This window comes from Mustela lutreola, chromosome 3 (assembly GCF_030435805.1).
Source record: "Mustela lutreola isolate mMusLut2 chromosome 3, mMusLut2.pri, whole genome shotgun sequence".
NCBI lineage: Eukaryota > Metazoa > Chordata > Mammalia > Carnivora > Mustelidae > Mustela > Mustela lutreola.
This window is the reverse complement of record NC_081292.1, coordinates 175,723,254-175,748,892: the sequence shown is the minus strand read 5'-3', so window position 1 is coordinate 175,748,892 and position 25,639 is coordinate 175,723,254. Positions and strand designations below refer to the sequence as shown.

Sequence of the window (25,639 nt, the reverse complement as noted above, 5' to 3'; positions counted from 1 at the left end):
ACAAAACATCTGTGCCTTTATGGGTCACTCCCTCCTCTGATTACCTGCCCTACAGCACACCCACTCTGGCATCGCTAAGAAGGGCTTTAGTCTTGGTCAATGGCAGCCACCCTAGGAGAGAGTAACCTTAAGGCAGATTACACCTTGAATGTAGTAAATGTACAAAACAACTCACTGAGTGTTGAACGTGTATAAGTAGGATCTTCAAGCCCCTTTCAGCCAATTGCTAAGTAGCTGCCTTTCCTCATGCAAAGGTGATCTGTGTGAATTCACCACAGAGTGGCCCCTTTATAAGCCTAGGAACAATGTCCTGTGGTCCAGCAAGGAAAAACCAGTCTCTAGAGGACAAATTCAGATGGGGATGAACCCTGCGGCTGCCTCATGTGACCCGCCTCACGTGACCCACGCTGTGCCTGGCCCAGCAGGAGTGTGCGGCCAATCCCAGATTCCCCCTGTGCATCTGGAGCAGATGATGACCAGGCTCAAATATGGCGTATTCACTGGATTCCTGGAGACCATGAAGTCAATTATGCAGACGCAAAAATGAAGATTTTATAAATATCTACCCTGAGGCAAGATTACAAATCATTTTTTAAAATGACTACCAGTAGAAGGATTCAAATAACAATAGTTTCAAAACATCCAAAGAGCCAGGTCCTTCAAGGAAGAGGGCTGAAACAGGCTCTGACAATCACAGTGGTACAAAGGTGGTACAAAAATCTAGAATATTCTGCTGTTACTGCACAACTCAACACTGATTAAAGATTAAATGGGGAAGAATGTGAAGAAAACAGGAAGCAGATCGCCAGCTGTACCCTGGGTTGGTCTGAAACACTCAGCTACAGAACACTGGCCAATTCTGGGCAGGAAAAATTGTGGAAACATGATTGATCTTGGAAAGAACCACAAAACTGACTGCAGGTTTGAGAAATTGGAATGACGAGTAAAACCTAAAAATGGTTAATATTAAGGGAAAACTAAGAGCTCACTTCAAGATCTTCAAAGGCATGTAGGGAAATATCCTGTAAAAGGTCAGTGGGCTAGATGAGCAAACCATGGTAAATCCACACAATGGAATACTATTCAGCAGTAAAGAAAGAGGGAGCTTATCAAGGTACAAAAAACCTTGTATGAATGTCAAGTGCATATTGCTAGGTACAAGAAGCCAGTATGATAAATGTATGTATGTATGCTTAACTCCAACTGTATGCCATGTAGGAAGAGGCAAAGCTGCAGACATAGTTAAAGGATCAGTGGTTACCAGAGGCAGGGGAGAAGGAAGCAGCCTGGCCTATTTATATGACACTATTGTAGCAAATACAAGTTATTAAGTACTTGTCTTAATATCTTGTCTTAAAGAAAGCACTAGCCCTTTCTTTGGCACAAAGAATAAGCTTTATGGATGCAAATTTTTTTAAAGATTTTATTTATTTATTTATTTATTTATTTGACAGACCACAGAGAGAGAGAGGTGGTCAGTGATCACAGGTGGAATGCAGAATGTGACAGAAGGATCTAAACGTATCACAAATGCACAAGCCCACCTCACTGAAGGGGGCAAAGGAACAAGGCACTGACCAAAGTTTAACTTTGGAAATGAGGGGAATCTGTAAGATTTAAGGCAAAAGAAACCGTACCTAAGCACCATGCTCTGGTTGATAAAGTCATTTCCTACGGGGCACAGGTTAACAATTCTGGAAGTGTTCTGTGTTTGGATGCAGTAGAATTAAACAAGTCAGTAAAAGGAAGATGGCGACAGCCAAGTTTCTCACTGTGGGGAGTGGGAGGTGACAGATAAACAAGGGGAAATGCTAGAATAATCCATATGGAAATCCATTAGAGTTAAGAGACATCAGTATGAACTTATGCTTAGCTTAGTACAGATACAGATGGCTACATATAGAAATATTTATAGATATGTGTATATATGTGGTGTAGTATACACACATGTATTTCCTTACTCTGGCAACTGAGAGGGCAGAAAAAAAATGACAAGCCAGTAGCAACAAACACATCTTATGCCAATATGTGGATGTCTAATACAATTCTCCAATAAACAGAACCAGGGCCTCTTGGAGAAATGGAAAATTCCAAGATTAGGGCAGGAAATAAACAAGGTGATCCTGGAGCATCTCACAATATCAGAAAGTAAGGAAATGCTTTAAAAAAAAAAAAAAAAAAACTACTGAATTAAAAGTAAAGGAGGGGCACCTGGATGCAACAGTCAGTTAAGTGACTAACTCTTGGTTTCGCCTTGTGATCATGATCTCAGGGTCCTGGGATCAAGCCTGTGCTCAGCATGGAATCTGCTTGAGAGTCTCTCTCTCTCTCCCCCTCCTGCTGCCCTTCCCTCCTTTTGGGCACTGGTGATCTCTCTCTCTCTCTCTCATAAATCAATCAATCAGTCAATCCTTTAAAAATGAATGATAAGACAAGTTTGCTTGAAAAAGCAAATTCTATAAATATTTCATGACTTCAGCTAAATGGTTTTCAAAAACCTTTAAACCTCTTGGCCACTTTAAAGAATCTCAAAATGGGGGCTGGATGGCTCAGTGGGGTGACTCTTGATCTCAGGGTTTTGAGTTTGGGCCCCACATTGGATATACAGATTACTTAAAAGTAAAATCTTTAAAGAACCCCAAATTATGACTGTATTAGGTGCACTGTTTTTTATCAAAAAGTTGGATGATGCAAAGTTTGACTTGATTCTGTAATTTCAGCAAATGAGTATATGTTGCATTTGAAACCCAGAAAGTCATATCCAGTTTAGTTAGCATTTCCAATCATTTATGAAATGCTTTATGTTTACAGCTATTTTAAGAATTTTTTTAAAAATTCATTTCCAGCCTTATTTCCTCTTTTAGAAAACTGAACTTATACACCAAGGTTGTTATGATTTTCTGTTTCATCTTCTGGACATTTAAACATTGTCATTATGTTTTATTTTTTAATTTGTTTTTACAACCTTACTGTCCCTTTCAGTCGATTTTATATGCATATTTAAATCTTTGGATAAAAATAAAATTTATATACCCAATTTAAAAAAAAAAAAAAAAAAGGACAGGGCCATCACTTGTTACCCCTACTAAAATCAGAAAGAAGGAAATGCTCTCCCTCGACAATAAGGTCTTCAAGTTAGCTATAAAGAAATTTCCTCACCATAAAGACTTTAAACCATTAGAAAAAGTTACCTCAAACTATAGGATTTCCTCTTGTGATACATGGATCCAAGAGGGATGCACCTGAAGACCCTTACTAATAAAATACACAACAATATCAAAATAAAAGCTTTCTATATGAGTAGTTTCAAGATGTTGGTCTTTCCTTGCAAACATTTTGTACAAGGAATAAATGTAGAGAAAAGCAAACATACTAAAAACTTTTCCAAAAGAATTTTCAGACAAAATTTCAGAAAAGGATAGGTATTACACGTTACCAATTTTGCATAATAATGCTCACAAGAAAAGCCTTAATACCCAGTGAAAATTACTAACCTTAAAGCTGCAATATAAGCTATGATTTATGATACCAGCACATAAGGATGGCCATACCCAGTCAATCCCCATCTTTTCCAGGGCCCTCCAAGAGATATCACATACTCCTCACCCTCTTTCCCTAGGTGTCACCTGTTCCAGATCTTGACTTTACATGTCAGACAATTTTTTCCAAGCAGACACATATCAACTTCAACTCCTACTTCCTGCTCTTTCATATACTGCCCTATTACAGCAGAAAAATCTGACTTTGCTCCATTTATGAGTCACAAAGTAAACTTAATCATGACTGATAAGCCGTGAAGAGTGCAAATGACGTACTTATATCCAGGCAAAGGGATTGTGATGAAATGTAAGGTAAAAGTTTTATGTATAAATCAATGTTGTCAACCTCTCCAGTCCGTGAAGTGGGCCAGAAACCCTTGTCCTATCTTTCAGTGGGTCTCATCTGTCCCTTGGGGAAGCTGATCCTTGACCGCCTTCTCCCTCAACCAGTCCCCAGGAAAGAAGCTCTATGAGGGCCTGAATTAGCATCTGTTTTCTTTTCATTTGTAATTCCAGAACTTAGGAATATGCCTGGTACTCAGCAGCAACTCACTAACTCCTTGTTGCATTAACGAACCAGAACATTCTGTCACGTCTGGTCTATAAACATTTGACGCTTTGGTAATTTGCCACCACTGTCTTTATGACCAGTTATGATTTCTTCAGATGCCCAGGTTCAGTAGTTACAACAGCTTAATTATGGAATGAGCAGAAATATTTAAGACAAGTACCCCCCCGAGTATGAGGCAGTGGTAGCATAGTTAAGAAAAACTCTCTGTCCTCCTGAATAGAATATGATTCTGGTCTACAGATAAATGAAGTGCATACTTCTCATACTGTGGTTTAAAAACATATGGTCCCACATTCATTCATTCAGTATCTACAACAAACAGTAACAACCAAATGCCAAACCCACTGCACTAAGCATTGGAACTTAGTCACCACGCCGGCAGAGAGAAACACAGCCTAGCTTGATACCAGCCTAGCTTGATACCAGCCGCATACCTGCTAGAAAACACTACTAAGTTTTAGAAAGTAGCATAAATGTCAAATGACTGTGAAGGGTCAGGAAAACGGAAATTCTCTTTAAAATAAAATAGAACACATTTATATTACAAATATTATATTAGAATAAAGGTTGATAAATGTTTTGCTGTGTGTCACATTGCTTGGATCCTATGCTTTAGCTTAATACTTGAAATGTCAAGCAATATTTAAGAAGAATTGTTATAAAAGGTGATAGTTTAGGACACACATTCTATCATGGCCATCCAAACAGCCAACTTCGATGAAGTCTGGAAACAGAACGCAGGCAGTCTCCTACCTTGGCAATCAGGTTCAACTTCCCAGACCAAGCCTAGCATTGTAGCTAACAAGTGCCGCAGTGGCAAAATGCACTCATGTAAATGTAATTCCTTTTCCCAGATCTTACTGGTACTTCACAGTAGAGGGGTTAACTAGCAACTTATTATACTCAAGAGGAAGAAAAGGCATGAGCATAGGAGACAAATTAGAATGGGCTTCTTCCAAATCACACACTAACTGGCCTCTTTTAAAAAATAGAGGTAACTATGATACAACAATTATTTTCCAAATCATTTTCTTATTGCTTTTGGTATCTTTAAACCTCCATGAAAATGCTAAGCTCTGACCTACATTAGTAAACTGCAATTAACATCAGAACAACTCTACTAGTACAAGAAAAACTGGTAAAGGACTGCTGGAGGCAGAGAAATCAATCTCCTCAAAATAAAGCAAAGTTTCCATCAATCTTTAAAAGAATGGTTTGGGGGGAAACAGAGGAAGTATCCCAGGATTTCAGACATAGGAATGATGCAATTATAATTAATTTCACCACAGCTTGGATTTCCAGTCCTATTAGAGTACAAGAACCCCTGTCATTTTGTTTGTTTAATATCATGTGGAATCTGAATTTGAATTTGATTTTAAGATTTTATTTATTTGAGAGAGAGCACACAAGCAGGGGGAAAGGGGCAGAAGGAGAGGGAGAAATAGACTCCTGCTGAGCAGGGAGCCTGAGGACATGGGACTCTATTCCAGGACCCTGAGATCATGACCTGAGCCAAAGGCAGACCCTTAACTGATTAAGCCACCCAGATGCCCCTTGAATTTGATTTTTAAAATATCCAGTGAATGAAATAGTTTGAGGTACCCAGAATATATCCACAGCATTATTTCTATTTGGGACTTTCCTAAAGCTATCCTCTGCATTGATTTAACAACTATCCTCTGGACTGTTGATAAACAAGTTTTTAATTTGGCAAGGGTTCAGTGGATCCTCTCTTCCTCAGACACTGGCATCTGCTTTCAATGCGCTCACAATTTTTACTAGCAAAGAGTGCTGCGAAATGAGTAACTAGAGCAAGGGTGGGGGTTTCCATCCCTGCAGGAAGGGGTAACATTTTTGAAAGCAAGGTGGGAGACAGTGTGGTAGGTGTACTTGAACCCAGCCAATAACATACAATAACAAACAATAATGTTTTCTTTGGTCATTTAAATGTCTTGATTTTACAATGCAAATGTAATTTGACTTACTTCCCATGGAAATGCATTTTCAATTCTACAGAGCTAAGAACTCTTACCTTCCTAAATACCTCTGCCATTATTCTTTTAAATAATAATCCCCAAGTCCACCCCCTCCCCAAATGAACCTAAAACTTTTCTTATCCAGTGAATAACTATAAATCACCTCAATTGGGGTAAAGAGGGAGTAGTAGAATGGGGCTCTATTCTTACAGAAGAGACACATTAATTTAAAATGCACCTAAAGTAGCCATTGAATTAGATCGAATTGGGTGGCATGGGATTTTGTTGTGTACTTGATAAAGCAAAGACGCTTTCCAAGAGCCCATCTAATAGAGCGTGGTGGGAAAGAGGCTTTGAAGACACAATAGCATTCTTCCAGCTTTCAAGCTAGAGGCTAAAATCACGAAAGAACCATTCCCTTTTCCGACTTGAGACACATTCCTCACCCAGTTCAAAGGCCCGAGAATCAACAAGTCTGTACACTGTCTGAAGGTTGTCCCTTGTAGGAACTTGTGAGGGACCAAAGGCTCAGGCTGCAAAATATTTTTAAAGACCTAGTTTTAGGAATGTAAGCTTTTTTATTGGAATGCAGTTTCCACTCCCTAACCCTCCTCACCTCCAAACACACACACACACACACACACACACACACACTGAGCTCTGGCTGGTGAGACAAGCTTAGGCAAAAGGGAAAGTTTTCATTATAATCCCAATGACTTCCAGGATATCCTACCAATGAAAGTATAATATTTTCAGAAGTCAAGTCATTACCCATTCTTTAGAAAAACATGCGATAGATATTTATATTCCTTTATCTAACCAGAGGGAATGCGATCAGCTTTGAAAGGAAGGTATTGTTAACTGTGGTTCAAAGAGTGCCTTGGAATTGGGAAGGGGGCAGAAAGGGCAAGCCAAGGAGGAGCTGGGGGGCAGGGGGGTAGGTGGGAGCTGCCAAGACCAGGATATAAATACACCACTCATTTGGACCCTCGAAACCCTTTAGGGACCCCCTTCCCTCCTCCCAATATTACGTACATTACCCAGTGTCCCGATTTTGTTTTGTTCTATAACCTCAGGAATGTTTAAGGCATTCGAGGTTCTGGTGTAAGAAAAATGTAAATACTGGCTGGTAAGAGATCTGAGACGGGGTTCAAGAAACCACTGCGGTGGCTTTGAGTGGGATATGCCAACCATCTGCATTTGCTTCCGGAGATTCAGCAACTCTGTTACCCGAGTCAATAACTGTGCTCAGGTGGGAACCATTCCTTCCGACCGCTGATGTCTATGGTTCCATTTCACCCATTGCTCCCCACCACTCCCCACTAAAAGCCTCCTTCTCTAAGCAAGTGCTGCTCTGGTCCAGCTTCCTGTATGTGTGGGACGGGCAGTTTCGGCAAAGGGACGGAGGAGGGATGGTACAACATGTCCTGTGGCTCAGGGCTCTTTTCTAGTACCATATTTCAAGTCCAGGCCTGTGGGAGCTGCCTGAGGACTGCTAGGAAGTGTCATCTTCTGGCCTCGGGCAAATAGCAGAACTAATTTCACCAACCACCATTGGCATTAAAAATACAGATGACAGTCTCTGGTAAAGAAACCTCAGAAGTCATCTTTCATGTTTTTCTTAGAGGTGAACTTCCAGCTTTCACTCCTTCCTTAAGAGGCCGATCTCAAGAGGGAATCAAACTCTAAAGAAAGATCTGAATCTGTGATATTAAAAAAAAATTCTTGCTATCCCTTTGTGAACCTGAATGACAGAACCACATTATTTACTATTTTCTCAAATCATTTCCGGTCCCCACACTTTGCTGTAACGCAGTTCATTGTTTCCTGCTCTGCCTCCTACGAGCACTGGGAAGACTGGGACACACCTATTTCGGTCCCCAGTGCCTGACTCACAGTATGAACTCAATCAAAGTTGATTGAGACAGTATAAACTTCGTGTTTCTCAAAGAAAAAAACCAAAAAACAAAAAGGAAAACAGTGATACCACCAATACGAAGGAAATCACTGTATTTCACCCAAAGCTAGGAATATTCATTATAAACATCTAAGAATAACTTTATTCAAGGCATTCAACATGCAACTGATAAATGGTCGACGATGTATTTATAAATACACTTGTACAAGGGTTCTCCCATTAACAAGTAGGATTTATTTTTCTATCCCTTGAAACTAGGCATGGCTTTGTGACTTGCTTTGGACAATGGGAGAGGAGCAAATGTGAAGTAAGCAGAGGCTTGAAAAACACATGTGCCCCCCTCACTGTTGCTGGTTGCTCATCCAAATACTATGTTAAGTTTGGGTTAGCCTGTTCCGGTTCAAGCAGCGGCAAACACCAACTGACAGCCAGCATCATCCACCAGACAAGTGACAGAAACCATCCTGAACCAACCAGTCCTCAGCCAACCGTCCAACTGTCCACGTGAGCTTTCCCACATGAGACAGACACTGCCCCACTGAACACAGCCTAACACCAACCCTCAGAACTGCGATCTACCAAATGACTGATGTTCTAAGGCCATTGGTTTTGGGGTGCTTTGTTACAGATCAAAGCTAAATGATGTAGACACCTAAGAAACTAGCTTATTTCATAGAGTAAATTCTTTAACAGCTTTCTTAAAAGTTTTCAGAGGTGGTTGAATTTCATTCCTCACTCCAGATGATCTGGAAGAAAACTGATATTATTGTTTTAGCATATTCATATTGCCAAGTCCCCCCAAATGATAAAATATTGGTAACTGTGATTTAGAAGTCATCTGTTACCATATTCTTGAAAGTTTCTATTTTGTAATAGTAACTACTCCATCCTATTCACAATGAACCTGGGCCATAATCAGCAAGAACATCAGGACATTAGCTATAAATATTTTTAACCATTGGAGTTCCTCTCTGGTTCAAAGTAGAGATTATTTCAGTCATACCTGTACTAATACACACACCCCTAGGGATTTTAGATTCTCTAAATTCCACTAATTTCTTCCAAAGTTATTAATACTTGGAGAGGAAATCACTAAACAATTTATTCTATTGTTTGCATGCAATTATTATGTCTAAAGTAACCTGTTCCCAGAATTTGAAATGGTTTTGAAATTTAAAATTCTTTCTGCTTATTCCAACAAAAAGCTTTAATTCTTCTGAACTCTAAAAATATGAGACTTTGGTGACCAGAACGTCTTTAAAAGGCTCCTTACCCTTTAGAGTTAATCCTACCACATTATATTAAGAACTAGTTATTCTCTCTGGTGGAGGGGCAGGGAAGTGCTGACATACTACAGCAGAAGGTACAGAGGAGAAAAGAGAATAATAAAGACTCACACTTTGAAAAGCAGATCATTTACTAACTAATGCTTCCTCCCCATCCCTGGATTATGCTACATGATGCTTTTCTATAACCTGAAGAGTCACAAGAGGTATGGGAATTAAAGAGTACTTTTCTCTTTCCTTTCAACAACAACAACAAAAAGTGAGTCTACTATAAGAAGTATGTTGTCTGCTGTGTTTTTTCAGTGCATAACGTTGGGACCTAAGCAACTGGGCATTTCACCAACTCTCTATCACTAAGCTCCAAAATTTCCAAGCAGTTCATCTCTGGAAACAAACAAAATCCAGCATTGATGGTGGCCAATGAGAAGAGAGGCAGAGGAACACGAGTGAGAGAGAATCTTATTTTTCACTTTATACCTTTAAGAAAATTTTCTAAACTACTTGAAACTTAGAGCATGTGCATCAATTGCCAACACCAAAAAATGAAAGGGAAAAAAAAGTGAATAGACCCAGCAAACTATCCTAAAACTATGTGTTCAAAAAAAAAAAAAAAAAAAGCCTTTTTAGGTTTCTGTAAGAAACTACTCTGAACTTAAAAACAAATGTGACTGCTCATCATCAAAGCAGAGAGAGCACAAGCAAACACAATTAAGAAACTGTTAAGAAACAGCAATGACAAAATCTCCAAGGAGCGTATACGTCCAGCCAGAAGCACGCACAGGAACCAGAGGTCAGAGGGTTAAAGCTTTTCACTACTAAAAATAAAAACCACCCACCCAAAGGGGAGAAAAGTTCTCCAATGTCAGAGCTTCTAGGATGGAAAGAAAGGACTACCATGTCTTTCCTGCCCCTACCTTCATTCACTCCATGCGTCCTACTCATGAACTTCTGCTCATTTAACACCTGGACCCCTCTCCTGGCTGCTTCGCTTGGACAAAAGAGCCAAAGATGTTTTTTTCTGGCTTCTTGCTAACATTGTATTTGCCAGCTGAATATCCAAAAAGAGGCCGCTCTTCCAAATAGTCTGAACAGCCTATGAGCTATTTAAGTAAGCTGGTGTTATGGCCAGCCAGGAAGCCAGGGCTGGAATGACTAAGAAAAGCATAATACTTTGAGGGAGATGGGCACTTTCACCTGGAAAGTGTAAGAAAAATACTGACTTTCATGGATTACATATCCGGAATCTTGATTTTTTTTCCCCCCAGATAAGTTGTGTCATAAGAAACTTGGTAATTACTTGGATGAACTCCTTTCACGACCTTTCTCCCCGTTCCATTTCCCTGTGTCCACCACCATTCTCTTATTCTCTTAGAACAACTGCTATTTACTGAAGAAAAGAGGGAAAGGGACTAACAGGAAACTGAGGTCTGGGGCCTATTTGACTGAAGGCAGACCATTCATGTTGATGGTGGGAGGCAGATGGCCTCTAATCTTGTACCAGAGAACTAATGTTCTTCTGATTATTCCCCCAATCCCTAAAATTCAAGGGGAAGTATGATTATTTTCAGAATCCAAATGAACCCTTCAAATAATTTTAAAATAAACAGGGACACCGTCCTTAGAGAATAACAGATGAATAACAGTGGAAGACAGAGTAATTACTGAATATTTGAGACCTTAAACTGCCTGCTATATTTTTATTAATGTCTTCTCTTACATTTTTGCCTGTTTCATCTGGATCTGTAACCTTCCTAAAACCAAGAATAATGACTTTCTGTTCAAAATAGATTTTGTTTGCCACACTATATATGTTTAAAGAAAGAGAGAGAGAGAGAGAATGCTTCTTTAATCATTTCAACAAACATAACACAACTATCAATTTCTCAAGATTAAGTGAAACTGTTCAGCAACATGACCTAAATACGTCAAGGCAGATCAGAGAACTCACATCAAAGTATTTTTTAGTCAACAGAAAACACGGGGGAAAGTTTATGAACTTGGGTTTACTGGCATCCTCTTCAGGCCAACCAATTAGCATCCAATGGATGTGTGCTTGGTTCAGACAGGAGGAGCGTGGGTGACAGAAAGTGACCCAGGGTGGGGAGCAAACAAAGGAACAAACATGGAACAGCAAAAAGAAAGCAGTGAATGCTTACCTAGTAAAACTTTACTCAATTAAACATTCCGGGTGGGGTAATAAAACCACAAAATTTCCTCTCTGCTTGAAGACAGATTTGATGATCTAATTAAGAGCCTCACCAACATATTCAATTCTCCTGCCATCATGAATGAAAATGCAAAAAGGGGCTTGAAAAAGAAAAGCTGCCTTTTCAATACAAACCCATCATTTTTAAAAGCTCTATTATTCAAAGATCACTGGTTCATTGAGGAGGCACAAATAACATTTATCTAACCAACTTTATTTTAACAAATAGATTATAGCAGAGCCTGCAGCAAGAATATTAAAATGGAAAATGTTCCTTTCCCCATAGATGACAGTACCTTATACTCATCTAATCTATCTTCTTCTTTTTTTCTGTGAGAAATGGCAGAGATGCTACCATTTCCACAATGTAAGACAAAGACACGATGTGAGACAAGAGCGTTTCTTGACCATCATTTAAAATAGCTTCATAGTAACTTTTTTTTGCAACTATTTGATATTAGTTAGAAATTAGCATACTATCATGCCATACACATCTTAAAATGTAATTCTATTAAATTAAAACTCAAAGTGATTACAACTTCTAAACATGTTTTAATAACATTTTTAAAAGTATTTTTTGGAGTTGGCCTCATAGCTATGGACTCGTATGGCAGAGGATAATAAATCAAGTATATAACTATAATGTGGTAAAGAGAGTTACAGAATCTTTAGTGTGAAACTGACTTCAAACTGAATTCATGAGACACTGTTTTCCTTGAATACAATTTCCAGTAACTCTGTAATAGGAGGAAATCATTGGGAAAATAGCTTTCTTTGAAACAAAGCCTTACAATTGTGAAGTGTTCCATCATCTTAAAATTACCAACCCACCAAAATAAAAGGAACCATTGATATATTATACAGCTAAGAAATATATATGATTATAGCAGAAGGACTGGAAAAGAACAAGTCAATGAAGTTCTGAATGAAAGAGTCAATAGACTATTCTAATGATTTATGCAATCCACACAGAGGTACCCAAAGGGTCAAAATTTCTGAATACATTGGCAACTTGACAGCCAAGATAATACTAGGTCAGCAAAGCAGTATACAGCTCAACTAGCAAACCAAAAATCCTAAAACACAAAAAGCCGGACAACACTCATGCTGTCGGCAAGAGAAATATTGAGCTTTTTCACACACCTGACAGAGAAAACGGAAACTAAAAAATTGTAGACTTCCTACTAACCTCATTTGGCCTCTCAGATTTCCTTTCTATTCCCTTCAGTGGATATACCTCACTGAAGGAAGGCTTCTGATGGTACAAATGAGAAACATTATCCATTAAACAGAACACCTGCAGAAGAAGGGATATTTCTAATTGAGTGGACAGAATAATGTTATAAACATGAATTGGTTAAAGCTGGACCTGTAAGGTGGGGTGGGTTGCTTCCAACAGCTGACCTTAGGATGCAAGGAACTGGCAACTAACTGACTTGCATTCTCACACACAGTGAATATTTTAAAAAGAGAGGAGGGGGAGGAACCCAGTTCAGTCTAGAGAAGGTTCTAAAAATTTAGACTTGTGCAGTCTGGAGGGTTTGTCTTGAGGTTTGTTAAAATTTGCTTCCCTCCAAACTAGAAAGGTAAAAATAAGTCCTGAATCAAACCATAAAGAAGGGTCCAAAAGCTAGAACAGGAGGAAACAGAATATTCTAATACACTTCATTCTGACCCCATCAACAGCTTCTTCAGAAAGAATCCTCATTACAACTGACCCATTAAAGAATATCAGTCATTCTCTCCAAAATATCCCTATGTTTAGTGCAGCAAAGGAGGTCAGAATAATTTAGAACAAAACTCTCAAGTTACTGATGAGGAAATAGGTCCAGAGAAATTAAGTGACTTGCCCAAGGTCACTTAAGCTAGTGAAGGGCACAGGCTGTGTTGCAACTTAAGATCTGGGGCTCCCAAAAACTGTTTTTCCATTGCATCATTCAAGATAAGATAAAACTATTTCCAGGAATTTTGATAAACAACAACAACAAAAGGCAAAACAAAAAAACCCAAACAGCAGGGAGCAGGGGAGGCATTGATTTTGGAATTCCAAGTCCCTTACTGCAGTAGGCAATATAATAGATAGTATTGGGGGGGGGGGGGGACACCGCAATCAGAGAAATAATTACAATATGTGGAATTTTTTATGGATTTTTAACTCAAAAAGCTACTTAAGCAATGGCAGAGATTGAGAAGATTGTTAGATGCTCCAAGTTTTCTGGAACAACATAGACACTCTCTCCCATAGCTCAGGAGCATGAGGCATAACATTTACACTAGGGCAGTCCCTCTTCCTTACATTTACACCTATGGAAAAAACGCTGCCTTTGGGGCTTATGATTCAGTGAGGCATGAGGGATGCTGGATGGCGACAAAGACTTGTTGGAGAGGGGATGGGGAACACCTCCATTAATTTCTCTCTTACTTTCCTTTATTTTAAAACGGAAAATCAGAACAAATTTTCCATCCTATAAAGTAATACATCTCAGGTAACGTTGGTTATGTGAGGGCCACAACTCAAATCCAGCAAGCTTTCAGAAAGTTAGCCCAGTCTGCCCTGATGGGCTTTCACTTGGGCTGTCACTGATCAAAAAACAAATCTGGTTTTGGGAGCTTGAGCAGCATTTCCTCCAGCCTCAGCACCAAACTCTACCCAGGCCCCTGCCATGAATCTCTAGATTCTCATGATTTGCAAGCTATATCCGGCGTTTTCATTTCACTGTGAGCTCCCCTGGGTCTAGAAGGGTCAGTATTTGTTGATCTTATCTGGCTCCGCGCTTTGCAAACTGCAGCCGCTCTGGATATATAGTGTTGACCCTAATACAATTTCCAGCCAAATGAGTTTTTCCTGAATGATCCCCAAACAGTGCCAGCCACAGCACTTGTGTTTCCTTCTCCATTTTTTCCTTTTCCCCTCCCCTTTCCCATTAGGAAGGGACATAAATGTTAGAATCTTGAGCCAACGCAATCAATCCTACAACCACGTGCTCCTGGATTTCCAGACAGGAAGATGAAGGAACGTGGCGTCGTAGTAAACCGTAGTAAAGAGAGGAGGGAAACAAAATGGGGCACGTCACATGGTCATGGCCTGGATTTTTCTCAATTAAAAATAAGAGGGGAAGTGTGTGTTTCCGGCCTCTGTCAGTGGGCTGGTTGGACTTTCTCATTCTTAGGATTCTGGGCTGGATGCACGAATAAGGCTGAGCACATAACATCCTCTGCAAGGGGGAGTGGGAGGGGGCACGTATTTGGCTCAGTTCCGCAGGCACAAGAGAAAAGAGGTGGAGGGAGGGAGTTGGGAGGGCTGGTGCCTGCGATGCCCCGCTAAGGGGGCCACCGTAGGACCCAAGACCCAGCAGGAGGCCACGGCCCCCCTCCTACCGCTCCGATTCAAGTCCCACCCCGTGCCCTCCTCAGCAGACATTCACGCTGATTGGCTCTGGCAAGAGCCAATCAGGGCCCTTCCACCCCGCCCACTCAGAGCCAGTCCTGCACCGAGGGCCCTGGGCTCACCAGCACCGCGGACCACGCGGCGGGGCGGGGAAGGGGCCAGGCAGCCGGGCGCCTCCCGGCGACCGGAGTGGGCGGGGTGGGAGACTTGTGAAGGAGGCCTCCGCGCCGCTACAGACTCCCCAACCCCCCGGCTAAAGGGGCTTGGAGGAGGGAGGGAAGCCAAGTGCCAAATAAATAGGGAGGAATGCAGGAAGCGGAGGTGACCCGGGAAACGGGAAAGTGCCAGAGCTGAGACGGTATGCGCCAGACAAAAAAGGCCACACAGGGAGGGGAAGAGAAGGAGGGAGGAGGAGGGAGAGATGGGAGGTAGTCCTGGAGGTACGGAATCCTTGAAATCACAACAAGGAAATGTAGTGAACGGAAGAGAAATGCCCTGGGGGGTGGGGGGAAACACAGAACAAAATGACCAAAAGAAAAAAGGGAAGTTAAAAGGGTGGCTTGGGTCTGTGCCTTTGCCAAAGCCTGCTGTATCTGCCCGAGCTGCGGTTTCAAAAACTAAAAAACAAATTGGAGGTAAAGGCTGGTTAAAGATAACTGGGCTGCTGTGTCCTTTCTGCCCTCTTTCTTGGACTTTCAATCCACTCTCTGCAGAGAGCAGGCCACAAGGACTGCGAAATTCTGAAATGGAGAAAAAGAGGAAAAAAAGACAAGGCCAGAAACATGAAATAAGAGGTGGAAAACAAAGGGAATGGGAGAAGGGGATGCTGGAAAACAAGAACTCAAAATCAGAACCAAGTTAGGGGAGGCACAGGCTGACAAAAATTAGAAACTGGACATAAGGTCAATCAGGACAACCACCGGTCCTGAGTACCTGAGCTGCCTAACAAATGTTCTCATTTAACAGACACTGAAAAATACTAGACAAGCCTCAATGTTTAAAATGAGGGGTCAGGAGAAAGCACACACCCCTTCTAGCACCCCATTCCCTTCCTGTTCCAGGGTTTTATCTGAGCCATGAGCAGGAGATGAAAAAATATGAATTGCTGAGGAAGTTAGGAAAAAGGAGTTTTCACAACCAAAATACTCATTCCTAGGAAAAGCTGTTTGCAAGGGCAGGTCGGATTTTTTTGTTTCAGAGGATAACTGACTATCAGATCACATCTTTAGATTCAACAGGGCAAAGGCGAGGGAGCAGAATTCAGGATGGAAGGGTGTCAGGTAGCATTTGGTGCCTCATTTAAAACACAGATTTTTCTGGCATGGGGCTGTCAAGGCACGGTATATTGTAACTCCAACAGTATTAGGGATATGACTATAAGTTTATTCCAGAATCCTACACTCTCCCTAAGAGAGCTAAGAATAGAAGATCATTTTGCTTTGGTTGGTTTGTTTTTAATGTACCCTCCACATAAAGAGGATTTTATTTCAAAGCCCCTTTAAAGATGAAAACTCTATTTGGTCATCACTTTCTTTCAGAGCAAAATATTAATTCTTTAATCAAAATAAACCTGTTCAAACCAAGAAAACAGGTGAGGAACATTTATTATTTCCTAGCCTCTTTCCTCTTCTCTAAAATGAAAATTTTGTTTTCCTTCAAATCCTCATTAGTTTATAAATGAAAATTTTGTTTCCTTCAAATCCTCATTAGTTTATAAATGAAACATCTTGCAACACAAATGGTTAAAGTATTAGAGGGATTCACATTCCCTAAGACATCATTTTTTTTATCATTCAAAAATAACCTAAGTTTTTAACTGCTGGTGTTGACATATATAATTAAATCTACTGTAGTGAATCACGAAAGTAAACACTGAATGCTAAGCAAATGATACTGTATATCATACCACCTAAAATCTTAGTCTGAATGTTTATGTACCTATATCTTGTTCTAGAAAACAGCGAATGATATGGTCAGATATTAGAAACTGGTTAGAATCAAGGAGACTGAGACCACATAATAAAATACCTACCAAGAGGAACCCAATGCACAATTTCTGATAAATGGACACACACTTAAAAGCTCATTCCATGAGGCATCCATCAAAAAGTCTATCACAAGATAATGAGTTTCTCAGAATAAAGTGTTTCCAAATGCTGGAAACTTCTGCATGGCCAACTCATAACACTATTTGCAAACTATACTCCTCTTTTCTTCCCACAATTATGACCACCAGAAAACAGGCTCAACAGAATGAAGGACAGGCAAATTTCCTGTTATAAGTGTTTTTCATTTTCAATAGAGCCTTAGCCACCAAAGATGTAAAGCCAACTTTCAACACGTACTGGGGTGCCTAATCTTGCACTGAAAGGCAAACAATAAACGCTCTAAAAATGGAAGAGTACTCCTAGCCTTTCCAGCCAATGCAAAACAAAAGCATTTCCCTAACACAATTTTCGAAGTAAAAATGTTAAGTAATTTCACAGAAGATGTACAGTAGCCCCCAAATGATCTGTGTGATGTCTCCCTGCAGGCCTTTGCAAGAGCAGACAACTGTGAGGCAGACACGCTGGGATGAATTTCCATAATGCTTCACGAATAATGAGTCCCAGACACACGCACTTTACTGCAGACCCCGGGCAGAAGCAGCCACACCTGTGAGGTGGTGGGTCGGTGTGTGAAAGATATTTCACAAACCCTGGCTCAAGAGCAAAAAGAGAATGTCACCCATAATTACTTTCTACAGAGAATCATAAATATACAGGCATTTTTCCCTAAATATGTAAGCCTAAACCAGCTCTTACTCCTGGATCTTTTTAAGGCAGCAAGAATAAAAACTGATGTTTCCGCTGCTATTTATGTTGCCTCGGTATTGGGAAATCACAGAATTAAAGTACACGGAGCAACTTGATAAGATCACCCTTCAGAACTCCAAGAAACTATCTGAAATGAAGAGTTTGGTTCAGCCCCTGTGCTAACAAATATTTCTGTTGAGCTGTTCCTTCTAGGGAATGACCTAAATATATAGTCAAAAGAAAACTTCAGTAAAGAGAACAAGGTTCTTATATATGAACTTCACAAGCCTCAGAACTGGTATAGGGTGTATATTTTGCTAATGCTACAGTAAGTACTTCACTTGGAAGCCTCAAATGAAAGGCCTCCGGGGCCGCAGCTCCAACGGGCTTACTGGACAGTCAGCCAAGTGTCCTGGTGGAGGGAGCACCTTGCGTGCCCTCCCCTCCCCCATCCTGTGAAAAAGCACTCCCTAAGGAAGTAGCAAACAGGAGAGGAAAGGGGCCTAGGCAAAGAGGAAGAGAATTCCAGCACAAGGTTAAAAGCAGTTTTGTCTTCTGACTTTGTCACCATGAAACGCACCTGCTGTGATGTCCAGTTGAGCTACTGGAGGTCCTCTGGCTGCTTCTGGAAACTGATGCTGGCATAGGCGCTTAAATCCTCACTGGAGCGGCTGGTTGAGCTGCTCTCACTGCTGCCCAGAGGCTGATGAGGGGGTGGGGGCAGGGGAGGCTGCGGTTGAGGGGGGCGCTCCTGAGGGCTCTGTTTGAAGTCCTTGACCAGATCCAGGTCTATGTAGTTAAGCCCATTCTCCAAACCCCCAGCAGCCCCACACACTGGGGCCGGCTCCTTGGCAGCTCCCCCAAGCTCCCCAGGCCTCAGCCACACATTCTCAAAGGAAGCAGAACTGTGGCGTTTCATGTCCTCCGTGCTGCTGCTGCCACCACCGCTGCCCCCTACAGCTGCCCCCCCTCCAAAGGGCACCGTGTTGCCCGCCCGGGTGGCACTAGGTGTGGAGGAGAAGGTCTCAGAGCTATGCCTCCTCCGGCACCCTTGTGGGTCCGCACGGATCACTTTGGCACTCTGGTTCCGGTTGGGACTGAGGTTGACCCGGGTGAAGGCGCTCATGGCCCCAGGTCCCTGTGGGGCTCCCAGCAGGGAAGAGCGAGCCATCAGCTCCCCTGCTTTCTGAGGCGCAGTGGTGGGGGAAGCAGAGGCTGCAGAGGATGAGGGAGCTGCTGCTGTGGCCCCTGGAAGGCTGGCCTCCTCCACAACGCCTGTCCTCATGTCAGCATAGCTGATGGGGGCAACTGGTGAGGTGTCCACGTAGCTCTGCCCGGGACAACCCATCTGCATGGTCATGTAGTCCCCCCGGCTGCTGGGCACTGCCCGGGTAGGCCGGCACATGCTAGCAGCTCCAGGAGGTGCAGGGCCCACTCTGCCTGGCTGGACCCCAGTGCTCTCCTGCCAGGTCGCCCTCCGGCCCGGCCCCAGGTCCATGTTCATGTATTCCTCTGTGCCAGTCTCTTCCTCTCGGGGAGCTGGCTGGAGCTGGGACGGACACCTGACAGAAGGCGAGCTGCGGGAAGCCACAGGACCAGACAAGTAACCCGGCTGATCACTCCCAAATTCAATATTCACATATTCCCCCGGGCTCTTGGGCTCTGGAGGGTGCAGCAGGGTCTGCTGTTGCTGCTGCTCTCGTACCCGAGGTAAGGTGCTGGCCTTGGGATCCCCCAGCGACAGCCTCGTGGGCCGAGCCAGGCGGCTGTTGGTCTGGGCAGCTGTGTCCACCTTTCGAGGCAGATGAGGCTGCAGGACCTGATGGTGGATATGTGGGAGGCCAGGATCTGGCCTCACCCCACAGTATCCCCCTCCCAGGCTGTCGCTGCTGGTGGAGGAGGAGGAATCTTCCGCCGCTGCAGCATAGAGAAGGCGACCAGAGCTGGAGGAAAGGCGAAGGTGTTGGTGCCGAGCACTCTCCTCCAGCTCCCCAGGGCGCTGGGTGTGCTTAAAGGACCTTGGCAAAGAGTAGTAGGAGAGAACTGGCTTGTGCTGGGGGTCTTCCGGGCCATAGTAGCAGTCGGAGGGGCTGCTGGTGTTGGAGTCCCCCACTGGTGACATGTTCATGTAATCACCAGTACAAGACAAGAGCTTGCTGCTGCCACTCTCCCCAGGCAGCTTGGGATGCGGCAGGGCAGAACCATGGTGCCCCCCAACCCCATTTGTCCACAGCTTGCCATAGCTGCCCCCAGAAGGGGCAGCGCCAGTGCTACTGCTTGGCCCACCTCCAATGTCAGGGGAGCAGCTGCCGCTCGGGGACATCATCATGTAGCCATTGGGGTCCACTCGCTGGGGATGGCGTCTGATTGGGTTGATGATCTGCTGGGGTGCAGACACACTCTTGGGGCTCATGGGCATGTAGTCCCCACTGCCCTTTCGGCTGCTGGGCACCGGCGCCACTCCTGGGGACATGGGCATGTAGCCATCATCAGTGTGGAGAGTGGAGGCGTCTGGGCGGTGGTGGCCCCCACGCCCGTCCAAAGGGTGCATTTCCAGACCCTCCTCGGGGTAGGAGTGGGTGGGCACGAAGGCAGAGTGCCGGTAGCCAGGCAGTCGGCCTCCACTGCCACCTCCTGGTGGGTAGGCAGGCATCATCTCCGTGTATTCCTCAATGGAAGCCACAGAGGACTGGGATGGGGTCTTCTGGTGGGAAATGGTAGGGGACGTGCCAGCAGAGTGAGTCCGCTTTCGGAACCGATTATCCAGATCTGTAGCACTGGCTGCTTCATCCCCAGCCAGGGCTGGGCTCGTGCCCAAACTAGTTCCTGGGATGTAGCGGTGACCGTTGCCACCCCGAGGCAAAATGTAGTGACCATTGGGGGCGGCAAGGGTGGAGGACCCTTTGCCCCCCATGCAGATGTAGTTGCTCAGCTCCTCCTCGCCTCGGGCTGGTGGGGTGTGGCCCAGGGAATCCGGGGTGACACTGCGGAAGGAACTTCGGAAATCGCAAGGGCTGGAGCCATACTCATCGGAGGAGATGAAGCCGCCATCGCTGGGGGATCCCGACACAGAAGCACTAGACCTCCGTGGGAAAAGACAGTCCGAGGTGGAGCCGTGGCCACTGGTGCTGCTGGACGACAGACTGACCGGGCTGGTGGCAGAAGGTGAGCAGCGAGAGGAAGGCATGGGGATGGAGCGGCTGTGGTTGAGAGGAGGGTGTAGCCGGGAGCTGCCGCGATGCCGGTGGGCGTGGGTCCTGTTGGTGCTAGGACTCACAGGGCTGCCGTCCACCGAGGCCGGCCGGGACATGGTGCCTTCGCCATCACTGGACGCGCGCACACGGAAGGAGCCCTGCTTGCCGCCCACCATGCTGGCCGGAGAGGTGGCGGTGATGCTCTCCGTGCGAGAGCGGCGCGTCAGCCCCACCTGGCTGGGCGGGGGGTTGTTGAGATGGTGCCTGCGCAGGGGGACGCTGATGGGGTTGGAGCAGTTGGAGGAGGACTGGCTCTTACTTCGAGGACGGAACTCATCGCTCATGGCCCTCATGGCCTCCAGAATTGTCTCGTGCATGTTCTGGGCCACCACAGAGTCATCCACCTGCATCCAGAACTCCCCAGGTCCCGTCACTGCAGAACGGCCCACCTCGATGAAGAAGAAGTTCTCCGAGTGGCCGCAGCGTCTGATGTTCATCAGCTGCAGCACCACAGCCGCCGCCTCCGAGTTCAGCTTCACGAAGCTGATGGTCTTGCTGGTCAGGCAGAGACGGTAGATCCCAATCAGATTCTTTGTCTGACCCAGGCCCTTGGGTTTCAGGATCACCTGCCAGACCTCCTTGAACGCAGGTCCTGGGGGCACGTCCCCGTAACTCAAGTCCTCCCCAGCCTCCCCGAGGCCAGAGCTGCCACTGCAGCTGCCCCCACCTCCTCCTGCCCCGGGGGCTGCCGCCCCGTCGTGGTGGCCCTTGGCCCGGTTGTGCAGCTGCAGGAGGGCCTGGTACCAGCTGTCCTGCTCGGCCTCGTTGTCCGCCGCGATGGCAAAGTGCTCGTCCCGGGTGTAAAGGGCCACCAGGTGCTTGTTCTTGGAGTCGGCCCGCTTGTTGATGTTGAAACAGCTCTCGAGGGGGATCGAGCGTTTGGGGGCGCTCGACTTGTGCCGCCACTTCTTCTCGTTCTCGTAGTACTCGAGGCGCGCCGGGCCCCCCGCCTCGCTGGCCGCCCGCAGCACGAAGAAACGCTTGTGCATGCTCTTGGGTTTGCGCAGGTAGCCCACCTTGCGCACGTCCGAGAAGCCGTCGGTCTCGGGAGGGCTCGCCATGCTGCCGCCGCCGCCACCGCCGCCGAGGAGAGGGAGGCGCCGAAAAACAACCGGGTGGGGGGCGGAGGCTCCTCGCCGCGGCCCCGCACATGCAAACAGGGCTGGAGACAGCCGAACCCCCGACTCCGAAAGCCACGCCGCCCCCCGCGCTGGGGAGGGGCAGCCGAAGGGGGACGCAGCTGCTGCGCCAAAGAGACGGCCTCGGCCGGAGTTTACGGGCGTTTCATGCCCTGAGGGGGAGGCAGTGCGTCTAGGGTGAGTGAAGCCCGGATCCTCCAAGAGCCGAGTCTCCTCGCAGCCGCCGCGGCCAAGAAGGGGCGAAGATGCATCTCTTGCCACCCGGGCTGGAGTCTGGCGCAGACGGGCGGCAGCGGCCGGGGGTCCCCGCGCTGCCCCTCCAGGCGCGCGCGCCTTCCCTCCTGAGTTCCTCTCTGGAAGTAGCGATTCCCGAGGCAAATTAAATATCCTTGGGCAGGGGGAGGCGAGCTGCCAAGTCCCAACGTTGCACGGGGTTCTCCCTCCTCCTCCTCCTCCTTCGCCTCCTCCTCCGCCTCCTCCCACCCCCCAACCGCCCCGCCGCCACCAGCCGCCCAAATACCAGCTCAATCGCAGAGACCGCGGCGCTGCGGCTGTTGCTGCTGCTGCTGCCGCCGCCCGCAGACGGGTCCGCTGCAGCCCCCATTCGGGCCCATCTCGGCGGGCGGAGAAAGTGCCTTTTCCACGCAAAACGCTACTAGGCAGCCGAGGGAGCTGGGGACGCGCCGGAGGGACAGGCTCATCCCTGCCCCTCGCTCCAGTCGGCAGGGGAGGAGGGGAGGGGACGAGGGCGGGAGGCAAAGGGGGAGGTTTGGGAAGGAGTCGGGGAAGACGCCTCTTCCCCGGGAGGCGCTGCCTCTGCAGTTACTTCTCCCCTCCTCCCTCCTCCTCCTCGGAGAGTTGCCGAGAGCCCCAACCAAAACAAGCGGCGGCGTCTGGCTCTGCGCGCCGGCCCCCGCCGACCGCGCCGCCGTCTCACTCGGAGGAGGAAAAACACGTGACGGAGCCTCTGCGCTCCGCAGCCCGGCCGCCGCCGCCGCCGCCGGGAGGCTCCCGCCCGGGTCTCTACATTCCGGGCCGAGCCCGCCCCGCGCCCGCCCCTCTCCGCCCCCCGGCCGTGCCGCAGCGGCGCCCGCCCTGGGCCCCGGCGCAGCGCTCGGGCAGCGCCCCTGCGCGGCCGCCAGCCCCTGCGCAGAGCAGTCCTCCCCGTGCGCCACCCAGGGCGCCCCCGGCCCGCAGGAATCCCCGCCGCGGGTGCGGGCGGGTGTGTTTGGGTGGCTACCCGAAAGCACGAGGGGAGTCTGGGAAAACGGCAGCGGGGGGGCGAGCTCGGGAAGACGCAGGAGTGAGGGTGGGGGGCGGCGGGGGGGGGGGGCTCTGCGGCTTCGGGGCCCTGAGTGGGAGGGTCCAGGGAGGAGGGGGCGCGGGAGCTGGGCTAGAGCTTACCTAACAGGTAAGATCGACCCCTAGAGAGGGAGGTTTCTAGTCCAACCTTTTTCTCCCAGAATATATAAAAGCTAGATTTCAGTTTCAGGGTGATAGGCCACAGGGAGGAAATCTGTGTTTTTATAAGGGACTTCTGGGCCAGCCTTCCACCTTGGAATCCCCGAAATCACTGCAGGGATGTACCTCGAAGGAACAGAGGGGCGCCCAAGGGCATATATTGGGGGATTCTTGTCACTCCGAAATGAAAAGAGAAATCCCGGTATTGTGTCCTCTGTCTGGCTCTGTGGGGCTAGCCGCTGATCAATTAGGGAGAAAATGTAAATATCGCGGCTCCCCCCACCTTCTTCCTAGGGAAGGGGCGGGGATCCACAGGGGTAAAGTCTTAGCGAGAAAATGAGATGCCCCTGAACATATTCCGGAATTTATCTGTATTTTTAAAAAGATGTTAGGGACCTAGAGAGGGTTCATAAAGCCAAAACCCTATTGTGTAAATATTGGCTTAAGTGTTTGTTTCACGCACAGCTTCCACACCCACTGAACCGCCCTATAAAATTTTTACCCTTGACCACAAGGATAATCGGGAGAAAACAAGGATCGTGCCAGCTCGACGCTAAGGGAAAATGGGTACTTCACGAGTAGAACAGGCCAGCATCCTGCATCTACTTGAACAGACTCTTACAGTTACCTTGGGGTATCATTCTCACCACAAGCAAACGCTAGCCAAAGTTGTTTTTTCTTTTTCTTTTCTTTCTTTTTTTCTTTCTTTTTTTTTTTTTTTTTTAAAGCTGACCTATAAACAAGCAGTGTGTCCCTTGCTTGTCCGGCTGGCAGCAAGGACCCTACGAAGATGACGTTTGTCATTTGGTGTAGTGCTGTCTTATTTATCCCCTCTCCCCATTCCTGGCCGTTTTGGGGTTTCCATCCCCTCTCCACGCCGGAGACCGTTCTTTGCCTCCAGCTCTCAGACACTGCGGGATGCTCGCGGCGAAACGCAGCAGTGGAAGTGCTGGGCATGCTCGGTGGCCCGACCCACTGGGCGGCGAGGAGCGCGCCTGGGCCTAAAGCGGGGGCGGGGGGGGGCGGGGGCTGTTTCTTGGAGAAGCCTGCTGATTGGTAGGCCTGTCTGTCTTTCAAGCCTTGCATTGCAGGAGGGGAGGTGGGGACAGAGGGTGAGGGTACCAAGGTAGGTTGCGAAGCGTAGTAAAAAAAAAATAAAAGAGAAGAACCATAGGCGCCATTCAGTGGCGTATGATACGTGAATTGGGGGACCCGGCATCTGCGGAAGTCCGGGAGCTTCTCATTTCTCCTCTTACCTTCAGGCTCCCCAACATCATGCGGGCTCATCTAAACCTGGTTAATCTTTAATTTGTGTACACACTGTTGAATTGAGAGCCCGCCCTTCTCTCCCTCTGACAGCTTGGTGATGAGGGCACACGTGCCCACCAAAGCAAAGCTATAAATAGCAGATTTTGGAGCTGGTAACGAGGCGGTAACAACAGGGGGCGAGCTGCTGGGAGCATAGCTTGCTTAATGGGGAGCATGGGAGGGGGATGTGAAGCCAGGAAGACTGAAGTTAGTAGTAAAGTGTAATTGTGTGGGGTTTTACCCTTGGCAAGAAAAAAGTAAGATAAAAAGGTTGTTTTTTTAGTAACGACGTAATCTAAGGCCAAAGGGCTTTTTACTGGTTTGATGGTTAGCGCTGGTTGAGTGGAGGATATTTCACATAGTGCATAGACTTTAACTTTTAAAATGACCTTCCTCCCCCCCTGCCCCCCAAACTTAAAGGGAATATACCTGTATAGAAACCAAATATTCGTTGCTAAAAGGAGCAGAAGGCAGGAAGATCAATTTAATTTGCAAATGTTCTGTAATAACCTTCACAGAAAGGTTTGTATTTTAATCATATAAAACAAATTATTACGTAATATAAAAATATTTTTAAAAACTATGTCTCAGTGGGAAAGGGTTTCTGCCCTAAAAATTCAATTTCAGGGCTAACATGTTCCATAGAAATCATGCAATAAGCCAGATTGCTGTGACAAATTCTGTTCAGACCAGCGCGTTTCAGTGGAGGGTAACTGCTGATCATGGAATGTTATTGCCATTTCTTCCTACTTTCTGATGTTTTACTACCAACGTTAAAAATGGTTGGTATTTACTCTA

At 46.1% G+C, this 25,639-nt stretch overlaps 1 protein-coding gene across 1 annotated transcript in view; it reads right to left on the bottom strand.

The window, feature by feature from the left end:
- Positions 1 to 23,050, bottom strand: part of IRS1 (insulin receptor substrate 1) — a 62,766-nt gene extending 39,716 nt beyond the window's left edge. The window contains exon 1 of the mRNA XM_059167877.1: positions 18,260 to 23,050. Coding sequence (XP_059023860.1) covers positions 18,281 to 21,994 — 3,714 coding nt within the window. The 5' untranslated portion in view covers positions 21,995 to 23,050 and the 3' untranslated portion in view covers positions 18,260 to 18,280. The remainder of the gene's footprint in view (positions 1 to 18,259) is intronic.
- Positions 23,051 to 25,639: the final 2,589 nt, after the last annotated feature.